The 15,637-nt window shown below is 37.2% G+C and overlaps 2 protein-coding genes and 1 long non-coding RNA gene across 4 annotated transcripts in view; 1 reads left to right on the forward strand and 2 right to left on the reverse strand.

The window, feature by feature from the left end:
- LOC147623617 (uncharacterized) overlaps positions 1–8,687 on the reverse strand; it is a 30,781-nt gene extending 22,094 nt beyond the window's left edge. Inside the window, exons 1-2 of the mRNA XM_086820195.1 lie at positions 8,577–8,687; positions 1,073–1,470 (exon numbers count right to left, since the gene is read on the reverse strand). Of these exons, the coding sequence (XP_086676321.1) occupies positions 1,073–1,401 (329 nt within the window). The 5' untranslated portion in view covers positions 1,402–1,470; positions 8,577–8,687. The remainder of the gene's footprint in view (positions 1–1,072; positions 1,471–8,576) is intronic.
- LOC147623619 (uncharacterized) lies at positions 1,523–5,550 on the forward strand. Its single transcript, XM_086820062.1, has 5 exons — positions 1,523–1,933; positions 3,203–3,270; positions 3,400–3,891; positions 3,974–4,364; positions 4,463–5,550. The coding sequence occupies exons 2-5, from the start codon at positions 3,232–3,234 to the stop codon at positions 5,548–5,550; spliced, it is 2,010 nt and encodes a 669-aa protein (XP_086676188.1). The 5' UTR covers positions 1,523–1,933; positions 3,203–3,231.
- LOC147623620 (uncharacterized) lies at positions 6,909–7,906 on the reverse strand. 2 transcript variants are annotated; one of them, XR_015269277.1, is made up of 4 exons: positions 7,737–7,906; positions 7,504–7,641; positions 7,161–7,262; positions 6,909–7,084 (listed from the first exon to the last, which is right to left on the reverse strand). It is a non-coding gene; the product is annotated as an uncharacterized LOC147623620 (long non-coding RNA). The 2 variants fall into 2 exon arrangements; XR_015269276.1 differs by having other exon boundaries at positions 7,504–7,906.
- Positions 8,688–15,637: the final 6,950 nt, after the last annotated feature.

Consider the following 15,637-nt stretch of genomic DNA (forward strand, 5'->3'; position numbering starts at 1 on the left):
ACTCGTTTTAATTTCAGTAAAGGTAGGGATCCGGAAGTGGGTAAATGGAACCCACAATACTGTGTCAGTGCAATCTCCCTCTCTCCTTTCTTCTCTTCTAAGTGATGAATTAAAGTAAAGCAAAGTACTGCAGGACTTAATCACACACCTAATCACTCTATAACAATTGAATCTTGCTTTGAAGCAATGGAAACCGTATTGAAAGCCCTGGCACAATCATGCAACTTGCAAGTTAACAAAAGACCTCTCAAAGCTTGTAGACCTTGGTGGAAAATCAGGACAGAAACCTAAACATGATTAATAGCTCAAAAATGCTGCCACAGTTTGAGTGCACATAGTCCCATACACATGTGCAACTGGGCAGACAGCACGATTATAAAAAGGGGATCCTGCACTCTATCAAGGTAATGTCCTTCTAGCCCTTGGCATGATGTGATGTGCACAATGCACATACAGCACACTAATGTATTTAATCTGATATTTGTGAACAGTATATTACATACAAAAAGAAGTGGCTGGCAGCAGCAATGATATGCACGATAGACACCCTCTTCAGACCCACCCAAGGGTCAAAATGATTCACTGTGCACACAATCATCCTTTCGCAGCATGCCCATTTGAACACAATGTGAGAAAGATGATTTGTGTTAAGCTCTATCTTGAGTGATAACTACATATACTTTCACATGATATCTACACTTGTAAATCAAAAGCATGATAATTACACATTTCTAAAAAACTACAGATCTTTACAGACATCATCTTGCACAGAAGGAGATTCCCACACCCATAAGGCGACTGATAATCAGAAGAGTTCCAAAGACTAGCACAGTCATAGAAAGTAACCCCATAGAAAGTTAACAGAAACCCTAGAAGACCCTAGGGATGTCAACAGAACCCTACCTACAGCAACAACAAATCCCAGCGATGGCAGCAAAAACCCTGGCCGTAGCAACCAAAAACCCTAGCGCCCACAACAGGAAACAGACATTACGGCAACCGAGAAAACCATAGCGATGGAAAAAGAAGCCCTAACCGCTGCATAAAGATCGGCGACGACGTAAGCACATACCTTGTCGAACTTTCGAAGTCCAGGCTATCTGCTGTAGCCTCCATAGCTTTGCGCGCCTCTTCGAGCTGCTGCAGGATCTCTGCATCGGTGTAACCCTGCTCCACTAGGGTTTCTTCGAGAAGAGCAAGTTTGAGCTCTGTCTGGCGCTTGCGATCATGCTCCAGAATGTCCTTGTTAGCCTTCCTGGTAACTCCGCCGGCCCCTTGCCCGTCCTGGAACTCCTTGGCCTCAACCTTGACGGGCCGTGGCCTGATGAAGAACTTGTTGGTCTGGATATAGCCACTGGTGCCGGATCCACGGGGGGTTTGCAGGCCAATCCCATTATACATGGCTGGCTAGGGCGAACCTGCAGAGAAGCACAGCTTGAAAGAAGCAGCAGAAGGGTTTGATCTACTCACCTCCCTCAGCTTTATCTTACACGGGGGTCTAAGGCATGGGATCAAGGGCGCCCACCAAAAGACAACCCCGTCGCTTGATTTCGTCCGTTGATCCTGGAAAAATTAATCTCGGGATAAAAATTAATCTCGGGATCCCGAGATTAATTTTTAAGTTTTGAATATCGGGTTGAAAAGGCGGCGAAAGGGTACACACAATCATTAAAGGCTGAGCATTCAGAAAAGATTTCATTCTCTTAAAGAATATTTGGTGGAATTTAATGCCAAGACCTATGGAGTAAATGCCACGAACTACCAAACTAATCTCGGGATCCCATAATCTCGGGATCCCGAGATTAATTTTTACAGGAAAAAGTTTCCTATTGCGCTTTTCTTTTTTTCTCCTTCATTCTTCTTCATGTTTGTTGTAGGGTTCTTACAAGAAGCTAAGAGGCCCATTATGGTGGTATATCTACATACTCATAAGGTACTTCACTAAATAGCATTCGTTGTTCTGTTTACATAAATGCAACAATGGATTATGTATTTGAAGAGGAGAGTAGTGATGACAACACTTCAAATGAATCTAGTGAGGATTTTAGTGATGAAGAGCTTGGGTTAAATGACACCCTAAACGAACATGAGAGTGTGTCAAATGATGAGGGTCCTCATAATGACACCCACCATGGGCATGACTCTTATCAAAAAAATTGGGTCGATCCACTTGCACATGTATCTCAAACTTATTTATATTTTAATAGAAGTACGTATGAATTAATGATAAGAGCATTACAGCATGATGTTTCCCTATCATTAGAAGATCTCAAGGTTTGTAGTCCATTGCTTGATTTGAAAAAGTGGCGAAGATTGAAAGATGCGTTGGTCCTTAGAACTAAGGAAGACAATAGTCATTGTCTTTGTCTAAAAGACACGCCTAATCTGAGGATCTCATGTATTGAGGATTGGGAGAGTATTGTTGTTGGAGCACATCAAAGTGAAAGTGATAGTGCTCACCGCAGTCTCAGTGATACAATAGACAAAATCAAGTCAACATGGTACATTGGTATTCAAAAGCATGGAATTCCCCAATCCTACATTAAAGAGTTTATCAATGCATGCGGATGTAAACGCCCTAAATGTAATACCGTTCCACAATCTCAGGATCTTTCAAAAGTAATAAGCACTACTAAATTTAAGGTACAGGAGCAGTTAAAGAGTATAATGATTGAGTACAATGCTAGATTAATAATGGTGAGATCAACAAAGACATATGGTTCTTCTAAGACCATGGTAGACTACATTTGTCATAGAGGAGGCAAGCCAAGAAGAAGTGGAAAGCAAAAGCGCCTGCGAACATCCAAGAAATGTGGTTGCACATTCAAAGTGCAAGTGGAGTATATAGAAGGGATGGAAGATGTTCATTTATTTGTATATCCATCACATAACGGTCACACACCGGGCACAAGAAGTGATTTATATCACCTTCCAGTTCATCCATCAGTGATTGAGTGCTGCATTCAAGATTTGTTTGATGTGGGAAGCTCTAGACATGTTTCTCAAATATCATTATCTAAACAGCGACTCCATATGGAAAAGGCTTCTCTTTTGGATTGCAAAATCTATAGGTTTTTCATGATTCCTCAAGAAATTGCCATGTTGTCATATCAAGTCCGTCACCAAGGTACTATCTTCTCCCTACAGTTTACAACCTTTGTCATAATGTTTTTGGATATTCTCTAAATTGAATACATTGCAGCTAATGTGTCAACTGATGATTGGACATCAATGTTCATGGAGGCTTTGGCTCTACAGCAACAAAATAAGGTACCACTAACTATTATTATATTTAAATCCAATATAGTCATTGATACCGAAAGTATTATTATATTTAAATCCAATATAGTCATTGATACCGAAACTATCATCAAGTTCGCTTCGTTTCTAAATGTGTAGGTGGTTTACTGTCAACCATATAATCCCCATGCAGAGAAGATCAAAGAAAGGCCTTTCATACTTATCATTCAAGATGATTGGATGTTACAAATGGCTATTCGATTTTCTCACAATAATGCATGGGCAATTGATAGTACTTTCAAAACCAACATTTATGGATTGCCTTTATTTGCTGCAGTAATACCAAATCAACTTGGTGTTGGCATGCCAATATGGTTTATGATGTGTTCATGTGATCCAGGGTCTCATCATGAGGTCATTGCTCTAGAGATGACACTAAAAATAATTATGCAAAGGATGGGTAGTGTAAGGCCTAGTGCTTTGGTTATTGATAAATGCCAACAAGAACTTGAGGCTATAACCCAAGCTGTAAATGAAGATCCTCACTCTTGGATTCTCGATGATAATGGGATTCCAAGACAAATTGCATGTCATGTGCTACTTTGTTGGTTTCATGCAAAGAAGGCATGGGTGGAGAATCTACTTCCACAAGTATGCAAGCACAACTTTCGTCGCTCTTCTTTGGAGTTTGTTGAAGTAATACTTACTTATCCTAACCCATTTTGATATCCAGGTCCCAAAAGAGAAGCGAAATGAAATTTATTCTTTGATGTCTAATTTAATGCAATGTGCTACCATAGAAGATTTTGAGGGACGCTACCAAGATCTCCTGCGAAGGTATTCATCTCATCCTAATGTGCTTCGATATGTCACAAATGGTTGGTGCGGACCTAATTGCATGTGGAAAACACGGTGGCCAAAATTTGGACGAATGTTCAACTATGGCAATGTTGATACAACAAATTTGATTGAAAGATTATGGCAATATATCAAATACACTCTTCTAGAAGCTCGTATTAATCGATCAATTGTCGAGCTACTACATGCGCTCATCGGTGATTCAAAGACTGGCAACCGCATGGGTGGAACATTAACAAGGTTCTTTAGGCAAAAGCAAGAAATAGGTGAGTCGTTGATATCGAAGTCCCATCTATTTAGTCAAAAGCATGGAGTTGAATGTTATGATTTACATACATTAAGCCATTTCTTATTTATTATGCAGCTGACTCAGGTCGATTTTCAACCCGTGGCTCCTCAAAAAGACATACCTCAAGATTGCATGCCGGAGAGCAATTATTACAGAGATTCAAGGACAATCCATCATGTGTGGAGGTAGTTAACTCTATGTCATTATTGTTCAAGATTCAAAGTGTCTCTACTCCGAGCTTATGGTACCATGTGAATTTGCAAAGCAACTACTGTGATTGTCCTGATTGGAGCTCCCAATGCAAGCACATTTATGGTATTCGCTTGATAGTATTACAACATTTTCCAGAATTACAGCAATTGCTTCCTACAGTGGATAATGGAGATGAAAACCCTTTTGAAGTGGTTGATGATGTCAATACTGCAACGTGTCATGATACACATGACCATGTGACAATAGAGGAATTGTCCAAGCATATTGGAAAGCTTAAAGAAATCCTCTCCACAATTGAGCAAGTAGCGCCTACAAAAGATCCAAGGGAGATGAAAGCTGCTCTAGCACAATTGAGGGCTACTGAGGATCTACTCTTATCCGTGATGACACCAGGGAAAATCAACATGCCAGCTCGAGGAAATGTCCGACTTATTCAAGCGCATGTGACTCAAACGCGTCTTGGCCACGGAAAACCACGCAATGAAGATGATGATGTGATTACTATGGATGTTGTAGCCTCTTCAAGTCAACCAAAAAAGCCAACATGCCAAAGTGGTGTTCTTCGAAAAAGGCATCAACGTGGTAGAAGTCGAGTTCGTTTTGATAGATTTCCTCGCATATGGTGTCCACATTGCTGCACCAAAACACTATTGGTGGATCCTATAGCTATCTTCTCATGCCATACCTGCCATGCATTACTACCTTTGTCTAGGAGACATGTTAGTGAAGGAGCAGAGAAGTGTCTTCTTGGAAAATCTATTCAAGTATGTAATGATAATGATAGTTTTATGGGTATCATTTCTTCATGTCAGTATGGGTCTTCCAAAGATGAAGAGAGAATATTCATATTAAGTTCTAATGTTGCACAATTGCAACAAATCAGGGCATCTCAATTTAGAATCATACTCATGTACACTGGACATGTACCTCAAATTTTGGATTTCATCTAAACATATATTTGACTTGATCTCAATTTTAAAGTTATATGTGCATCTTTTGTCTCTCTACTAATTTCAATTCTATTACAAAGGTTACAAGTTTAATTCATCGTTGGTTAGGGTACTTTGCTTGCATAGGTCTTGTTTAATTATGATTATGACCTCTCTACAACTGGTTTTGGTTTAGGGTCTATAAGTATTAAACAAGACCTGGTTTTGATGACTGTTCTCTGGAAAACTTAATCTCGGGATCCCGAGATTAATTGTTCCAGAGAATAGCCATGAGCATTATAGTGGTTCTGGAAAAATTAATCTCGGGATCCCGAGATTAATTTTTCCAGAGAATAGCCTTGAACAACATTAAGGCTCTGGAAAAATTAATCTCGGGATCCCGAGATTAATTTTTCCAGAGAATAGCCTTGAACAACATTTAGGCTCTGGAAAAATTAATCTCGGGATCCCTTAGGCTCTGGAAAAATTAATCTCGGGATCCCGAGATTAATTTTTCCAGAGCCTAAATGTTGTTCAAGGCTATTCTCTGGAAAAATTAATCTCGGGATCCCGAGATTAATTTTTCCAGAGCACAACATTAAGGCTCTGGAAAAACTAAACTCGGGATCCCGAGATTAGTTTTCACAGAGAACAGTCATCAAAACTAGAACCAAGTTTAATACTTATAGACCATAACCAAAACCATGTGCACACTTATTACCCTAACCAGAAAGACCATAATCCTCACTAGACCATAATCATAGTCCTAAAGAGACCATAATCATAAGTAAACAAAACCATAGTCATAGGGGGATCGTAATCATAGTTGTAGAGAGCCCATAATCATAATTAAACAAGACCTATGCAAGCAAAGTATCCATAACCATAACCATATTTGATCATAACCATAACCATACTTGAGACCAACAACATAACCATATTTGAGACCATAACCATATTTGAGACCATAATCATAATTAAACAAGACCTATGCAAGCAAAGTATCCATAACCATAACCATATTTGAGACCATTAACCATAACCATAACCATATTTGATCATAACAATAACCATACTTGAGACCAACAACATAACCATATTTGAGACCATAACCAACAAGATCTCATGACCAAAACTATAACCAACAAGACCATAACCATATTTGAGACTTACAACATAACCAACAAGACCATAACCATAGCCATATTTGAGACTTACAACATAACCAACAAGACCATAACCATAGCCATATTTGAGATCATTAACCATAACCATTACCATATATGATCACATAACCATAACCATACTTGAGACCATCAACCGTATCCCGAATCGTCATTGACATAACAATACTATGATAATAATCCAACAAAACCATGGAAAACCACTAAAAAGACCATAACCATAAACTATAAAGCCGTAATAAAAGTGTAAAATATGTCCATCCTTAGGGAGAATTCGACATCGGCACTCTCTCTACAGCACTCTGGATCCACTCAAAAAGGTTCTTCTTTAGTCTGTCCACATCTTCATGCTTAAACCATCCTTTTGAAAGCTGAAAAAAAGAATGTTAGTCTTTAATTACTCACAAGCTAACACCCTTCATAATATAAATGATTATTTAAACCCACCCAAGTTTTGGGTCGACAATCATCCAATCCTCCTTTGATTAGAAACCACATGACTGCCATCACATAAAATCCGCAGTCATACGCATTTGGCTGTTGTGGAATCTGCATCCAAACAACCATATGAGTTCCTAATTATAGCTAGTTATTATAGATAATTGCTTCTAAGAGATATCTACCTCATAAGACTCACATCCTATTTCTTCTGTTGGATTCAAAAGCTCCATTTTAACGATTGGATCACTACAGAAACTACCAAAATGGACAAGTGTCCTAAAAAAATGCCACTTTTTAGAGATCTGTGTAATAGGTACAACTTATAAATGCTTGAAATATCATAACATACCTGTATAGATGGTCGTGATACTTTTGTGACGAGCGCATACCAAGGGAGTCAAAACTTAAAATACAAGAACGCCTCCTTGGTAGGCTAGGCAATCGCATACAATGAGGATTGTAGAGAACAAGCAAAGTCCAATGTGCCCTAAATTTTTCATAGCGTTAGAAAAACAAAGCTTTCCACCTAGATACTTTGTGCCTAAATGATATATACTTTGAGCACAAAATATATTACTTTACCTATCAATGACAGGAAAGAATGTGAAGACTTTACGCCCAAGATCGGGCGTACCCAAAAAATTAGCCATTGTATTCTCGTTTTTTTGTTTTCGGCCAAGGAACGCTCGCCATAGGCTATCCACAAACCACGTTTGCTCTAGCACATTGACCGACAATGTATTTTCCATCCATCTATATAAGATACAATGTATTTTCCATCCATCTATATAAGATACTCTCATGTTCGTTTAGGGTGTCATTTAACCCAAGCTCTTCATCACTAAAATCCTCACTAGATTCATTTGAAGTGTTGTCATCACTACTCTCCTCTTCAAATACATAATCCATTGTTGCATTTATGTAAACAGAACAACGAATGCTATTTAGTGAAGTACCTTATGAGTATGTAGATATACCACCATAATGGGCCTCTTAGCTTCTTGTAAGAACCCTACAACAAACATGAAGAAGAATGAAGGAGAAAAAAAGAAAAGCGCAATAGGAAACTTTTTCCTGTAAAAATTAATCTCGGGATCCCGAGATTATGGGATCCCGAGATTAGTTTGGTAGTTCGTGGCATTTACTCCATAGGTCTTGGCATTAAATTCCACCAAATATTCTTTAAGAGAATGAAATCTTTTCTGAATGCTCAGCCTTTAATGATTGTGTGTACCCTTTCGCCGCCTTTTCAACCCGATATTCAAAACTTAAAAATTAATCTCGGGATCCCGAGATTAATTTTTATCCCGAGATTAATTTTTCCAGGATCAACGGACGAAATCAAGCGACGGGGTTGTCTTTTGGTGGGCGCCCTTGATCCCATGCCTTAGACCCCCGTGTAAGATAAAGCTGAGGACTCACCTCGGTCTCCCTATCATGTATGTATGTGCATATATGCTTATTACGGTAATAATATTAGGTTGTATATTTTATGATATAACTTGGAAAAGCAGCAGAAGGGTTTGATCTACTCACCTCGGTCTCCCTATCATGTATGTATGTGCATATATGCTTATTACGGTAATAATATTAGGTTGTATATTTTATGATATAACTTGGAAAAGCAGCAGAAGGGTTTGATCTACTCACCTCGGTCTCCCTATCATGTATGTATGTGCATATATGCTTATTACGGTAATAATATTAGGTTGTATATTTTATGATATAACTTGGAAAAAACTTTTTTCGATTTTTTTATTTAAAAAAATTTGACGCAACTAGTTCTTAGTTGATGAGAGGACTCTTCTGAGGCCCCCCATGTCCTTTCACACCCACACCCGCGGGCAGCATTACAATAACCAATTTCGGAGATGAAGCCACCAATTTGGAAGATGAAGCCACCAATTTATTCCTTCCACACATTGGTGAGTTTTTGAAACGTTGAATATGGATAGATCCACTTCTCTCTCCATATTTAACGCCATTGGTGAGGTTCTTAAACACAGATCCACTTCTCTCCATATTTAACTTTTTGGGTTACATATAGCAAGAACATTGCTTTCGCCTACCTTTTCTCGATTGCTTTACCTTTTGTTGCAGAAGCCTTGTATATAGGGCTAGTTTCCACGATGGTTTTGGTTGTAGTGGTTGCTTTCAATTTGGAAAACAACTCCCTTTAGTGTTCGAATGGCTTATGTTTTCAACAACCAAATTTACAGATTAAATCCCCAGTTGAATTCCTAGTTGCTAACTCAACAAATAGGTGGAGCTTATTATTGAGTTGGCAACTCTGACCTTCTCAAAAAAATCCAAAGGCTCAAGCATTTAAAATGCAAGAAGTTAAATTTATTTTAAGATTTTATCCTCCTCTCCCACTCGCTTTTTGACTAGCATGTTGAAATCAATTGTCAAATCTTGAAAATTTGTTATAGATAGTGGAAATATTATAAATTGTGCAGTCACTTGTGTTATAATGTTGCTAAATCATAAAGCATTATGAGGGCCTAGCCCAGCCCAGCCCGTACCCTTTGGGCACCACAAATCATGAGAGACTGGCTACTACCCTCCCACTTGGAATCTGGACGGCCTCTCCTCCAAACCTAAGGGAGTCAAAACAATATGTTCTAATTACCAAAAGGAACTTTAGATTTATGAAATGTAGCGGAAAATTTAACATTAAAATTATTCAAGTTCCTAGTTGTTCACTCCGTCTCGGGGAAACAAGGGAGGAGATCCATCCATCTTGTAATCCAGCCTACCACTCTCGTCCTAGGGATGGTTTAAATTTTTCATTTCCTTATCATTCATTGTATTCTCCATACACATAAGAAAGACAAACGCCAAACATTGTCAATCCTTCACTCAAGACTAATTCATCTTAGTCCATCCTCGTACAAGAGGTGGATTCCCTGTCATTCATTGTATTCTCCATAAATATAAGAAAGATAAATGCCAAACAATATCAATCCTTCACTTAAGGCTATAAACCACTAACCCTCGCACAAGAGGTGGATTACCCATATCCGGGCAACTTCGAATACCTCAGTCTCATACACCTTGGTATATCCATGGGACCAATACCCATTTGAACCCTGAGATTTGTGAGTACATCACAAACCTCACCTCTTCGAGGAGCCTTGTGTCACAACCTGGGTCGCATCACAAAGACCTCATCTTGGTCATCCATTAGTGAGACCTAAGGAGGGAGTTGGGTCAAATCCCCACAACTCGTCAATTCCCTCATTGGACCACTTCCCCACTAAGAGGGAGGTTCTCCAAACCTCCACCCCACAAAAATGAGAGGCCAATACCACATTTGAACATATTGTTAATAGTCTTATCTTCGGTGTATGCACCATCCCATGGGACAAAGTCTCCATATAAAAATGATCAATCGGGGAATATCCTTAATTCCTTTTTAAGCATGCAATATCATACGTATCCTCCCCTAGATTTAACAAGAAGGTTGGATCCTTATGTCTCCCCACTAAGAGGGAAACCCACAAAATGAGAGGCCAATGGTATTTCTTATGATTTTATGCTCAATACGATGGGAGGTCATCCCCACCGTTCAAATAAAACACAAGTAATTTTTATTACAAACAATGAAATACATGTATTATATTGCATTTCAACATATTGTTAATATCCTTCGGTGTATGTACCATCCCATGGGACAAAGTCTCTGTGTAAAAATAATAAATCGAGGAATATCCATAATTCCTTTTCAAGCATGCAATCTCATGGGTATCCTCCCCTAGATTCAACAAGAAGGTTGGATCCTTTAGTCTTGCATATGGACCTAGAGTGTTTATGTCTATATCTTAGTCTTCATTTCACAATGAAACTATTTGAATAAATAAAAATATTTTAATCCAAGATGACTACACTTTGATTACACAATCTCACTAACCAACATGTAGAAATACCAAACAGTTTAGCATATTTCAATTTCACATCCATAATATTTCATATGCTTCTCCTAATAAAAAAACAAATCAACATGGTTGTCCATAACAATCTCAATAGAAAACATTTCTACCATGCATTCCTATTTTTTATGCATGAACACGCTATTTGACCTAATTGCTGTTAGTCTAATGTGCAATTTAACAAACTTATAATTCTCATAAATGTAAATGATCTAAGAATTTTTAGTATTTACCAAGCATATGAGCATCCTTTCAACCCAAGTTATTTTAGCCCATCAAGAAGCTATATACGACAACTCCTATGGGCATGGGTATATGCATGATCAACTCTTTCTCTTAATCATGATCCGATATTTATGTATTCATTCCATACACATAATTTATTAACACTAGTTTGGTAATAGGACATAAAAGTGTCCGTGGACATATTTATGTCCTCATTATTGACCAACTTTATGAAATTATTTGGAACACATGGGTAGTGAAAAACAAAGGTTTTCTTTTTTTCGTACATCAGATACAAAATGAAGGAAAATTGGGATTTTTTGGGATAACATCGATTACCTCCAGGCTTTTCAATTCCATAAGAGTTCATGGGCTAAATTACAATCATAATGCAAAGCTATTTGGATTGTATTTGGATTAAAGGCTTTAATTAGTCAATTTCTCATTGCTTTTCAAAGTTTTTGGATGTGCATTGCTTCACAAACATATCTATAGTTTAATACAATCCATCTCAAGCTTAAATATCAATTAGAACTCCAGAATTCAGGTCTTAATAAAAATTCAAAGGTATTTAGTTGTCTTAAAAAATTAACTTTAAGGATTTTTATAGCTAATCAAACAATCATAGACTAAGACCAAATCTTGTACACATGTTTTGTATAATGTTATGCTTAGCTGGTGTATTTTGTGAGAGCCAATCACATATACACCTATCCTTTTAGGCACTTTGTTTTGGATGAAATTTTTACAAGGAACAATTACCTATTGTTCATAAATTTCATTTTCTCGTCCTTTTGTAATAAAACTAACAGTTTTAACTTAAATCAAATGATCTGTTAATCTCTACACATTTTTCAAGACTAGAAACCTCTAAGGTCTAGATGCCCAGACCTTGGCAAAACCTTAGCAAATTGAAAAACCTTATTGTTTCTTGAACCTTAGGAAATTCAGATCTTGGGATAGCCTATTCCTAAACCTAGGAGAATTTATCATCTAATTAAATTATGGGTAAAGCCTTAGGATAAATCAAATTTTAGAGAGAGAAAGTTAGTCTACATGCTTTAAATTATGGTAAAACTAAGTCTAAATAGCCTTTCAATTATGAATAATGGGGTTTAATTAGGAGAGTTAGAACTAATTTATAAATTTAAGGTTTTCCCCATGCCTAGAGAGAGAGAGAGAGAGAGAGAGAGAGAGAGAGAGAGAGAAATAGCACTAAGATGAGGATAATATCTTAGTTTAATAACACAAAATTAGGTTTGTTAGGATTCATTATTAGAATTCTTTTTTATAGTTTTGATGCAAGGATACACAAGACTTCTGGAGAGATAAAATTCTAAAAATAGATTTTGATAGAGAGAAAGAGAAGTTAGCCAACATGCATGAGTAAGGGTAAGGTCAAGAATAACCCAAACTCATAGAATTGACTCTAGAAAACTAAATTATATTAGAGGTGGATAGATTGGATAAATATCTCTCAAGAAATATAGTTTTAGAGAGAGGAAATCTCAATGAATCCTTAGATAATCAGGGAGATTATGAGTAACTTAATCAAGTGTAAAGTTATATCTTAGAAGGAAAGTCTTAATCCTTAAGTAATTAGGGAGATTATGAGTAACTTAATCAAGTGCAAAGTTATATCTTAGAAGGAAAGTTTTAAAGTGCATTAAAGAGAACACTTAAAATGATTCTTAGAGATGAATAAGAACTAGGATCTAACTCAAGAACAGGAAAAGCAAAGATTGGATTAGCTAAATTCAAAGAGGCCAAGTCCTTATGTTTTGTGAAGGATTTGGCATCCCAATGATTTCAAGGGAAATGAATTCAAGAAATCAAGGTTGAGATATTTTTAGGGAACCTCGTCGAGGAAGGGGAACTCCTAAAGAATGAGCAAAAAGACTCTTAGAGATTTCTTCACAAAGATAAACTAAAATAAGAGAAGTGGATGGATGACCATACAACAACCTTCTTTGAATGTATAGGACTTAACTTAACGTTGAATAGAATGGCTCATGGAATCAAGACTTGGAAGTGACCCTAAGGAAGGAAAATCTTGAGAAGAGCTTGCCAATATATGTTGTGGCTAGAGGAATTCGACTTGCTTGGAGTTTCAATTGGAGAGCTACGATGTCTCATCGAGCTTGCGATGGTTTACATTGCTTCGAATGTGAATATAATGTATAATGTTGAAATATTTCTTAATTGTTTAGAATACTATATTCATGTGATGCATATGTGTTTATTTGTGGAAGCTCATGAAGATACCACACAAGTTTATGGATTAAATTGTGTGGGTGTCATCCATGGGGTGCATCACATGAGGGAGATTAGATGAGACCATGACCCCTCTCAACTGAACATGGATGTGCTCTGATAATTCGAGTTCATTGGTGTCCATACCATCCTGGTCTAAGGACCATGGTCGTGGTGCAAGGAGATTTACGATGATGATGTGACACTAATGTATTACATGTGATATGTGATATATGGACATATGATATATGCATAAATGAAAAGTGTTGTATGTTTTTCTTTTATGAAAGGATTGTTTTTCAAAGGAGTGTGTATGTGAACTTATCTTAAGTGGCGTGTGTGAGTGAAGTTATAATTTTCAATTATGGGTGTGTGTGAGTTCATACCAGCTCCATAGGTCCAATGGAGGGCGTAAGGTTAGACCCATGGACAGGGCTAGGTTGATCCTATGGATATGGTCAAAGTTGAAAAAGGATCAAACACTGGAAAAATGAACGGTTGGGTAGACTCGAGTTGCAAGTATTAAAAAAAAATATTGTGTTGTGTTGTTTGAATGAGAAAAACCTAGGACAAGTAGTTTAGTCGGCAATCATAACAAGGATAGAGGAGTTACCTTCATAATCAAGGAGTCAAGACATTGAGCCTTGGGGAGCCACTGATGTGACCTGCTTGTGAGAATTATGAATGGGAGAACACTTGGAGAATCTGCATAAGGATTTTCTAGTAAGAATGAGAGGATCTGATGGAATAGACAAGCATTAGGACATTGTGATATGAGGCCCCGAGTGAGTCGCTCTACCCTTAGTGTGATTTTGATGCCATAGATAAAGAGGTAGGGGTCTCACAAAAGATAATCCCTTGATTTTCTCCAATTTTGTAGAAGAAGTAGCTTTATGACACTCCTACTCCCACTCCCGTCCTTGCTCCAATCAATTCATCACTACAATTGATGAAGGCAATAGCACTCTCCAAGCTCCAATAAATGAGTAGAATGCAAAAATTTGAGGTCATCAAAAAATTTACAGCACACCCCCTTCTTGATGGGTGAATAAATCCCACTAATACTCACTAACAAAATCCCTAATTGTGTCTAACCATAAGCCTACATAATATAGATGAGGTTTAATATGATGATAGACAAGCCAAGTATAGCCACTAATGAAAGATAAGCCAAGTACAACCACTAATGATGGGAATTAAGTCTCCTAATCACACTAAAAGTAGGTGCATTTTTTTAGCTGAGAGAGAGCAAAGAGCAAAGCCCACACAAAAGCACAAGAATGAATCCCCAAATCCACCAAAAGTAGAGGATATGAGTTCAAATCAGCAAATAGCTCAAGTAGAAAGGGGCAAGAAGACACATGGTAAGAGTCTACACAAGGTGCTAAATTGGACCTTCTAAAAGCTAATTATAAATAAAGGTACACAATCTTAGCCCCATCAAAGGTTCATACCCTCAATTTTCACCCTATTAATTTATGTGTGAGATATTAACCATTGCTAAGGTTAATTTTTAATTAACATTATCGATGGTTAATTTTTAATTAACTTATATTTGATCATCATAATTATCTAGTTTATTTATCATGTACAAAAATCAGGTTTTCGCTCAAGATAAATGTCCATGCTACATTGTCTGCTTCTCGAACACCACTCCATATCTTTTTTTTCTTTAATATTTATAATCTAAATTAGTCCTATAACAAATTCCCTAATACCATAGTCATTTATAAATTTACTATTTTTAGAAATACATGAACCAAGGTAATCTCAATGGGGAGAACTTGGATCATAAAAAATTGGTCAATAATACCGTCACTTGATTCATGATCCAATGTAAACTCAAAATTTATAATGTAATTATCATAGTAATTTAAATGAGATAATTTTGATAATGGTAAGGTAAGGGTCACCTTAGAAGCTCCCCTCTAATTGAGATTTTATTAGAACGTAGGGTAGATTAAACGAATCTTGTCAAATCATTCTCAAGTGTCATCTTCTACTAGATAAAATTTCCATTGAACAAGGACTTCACGGATAGTCCTATTTTAAAATACCTCTCGAATGTCCAAT

The sequence above is a fragment of the Cibotium barometz genome, chromosome 26, assembly GCF_041138505.1.
Source record: "Cibotium barometz isolate CiBa-2024 chromosome 26, ASM4113850v1, whole genome shotgun sequence".
Lineage (NCBI taxonomy): Eukaryota > Viridiplantae > Streptophyta > Polypodiopsida > Cyatheales > Cibotiaceae > Cibotium > Cibotium barometz.

What these genes read in the sequence shown, in the direction of transcription:
- LOC147623619 (XM_086820062.1), top strand. Translation starts at nt 3,232, where the DNA reads ATGTTCATGGAGGCTTTGGCTCTACAGCAACAAAATAAG. An exon ending in CTCTACAGCAACAAAATAAG is followed by an intron (nt 3,271 to 3,399) that starts GTACCACTAACT and finishes CTAAATGTGTAG; the next exon opens with GTGGTTTACTGTCAACCATA. An exon ending in TAGGCAAAAGCAAGAAATAG is followed by an intron (nt 4,365 to 4,462) that starts GTGAGTCGTTGA and finishes TTTATTATGCAG; the next exon opens with CTGACTCAGGTCGATTTTCA.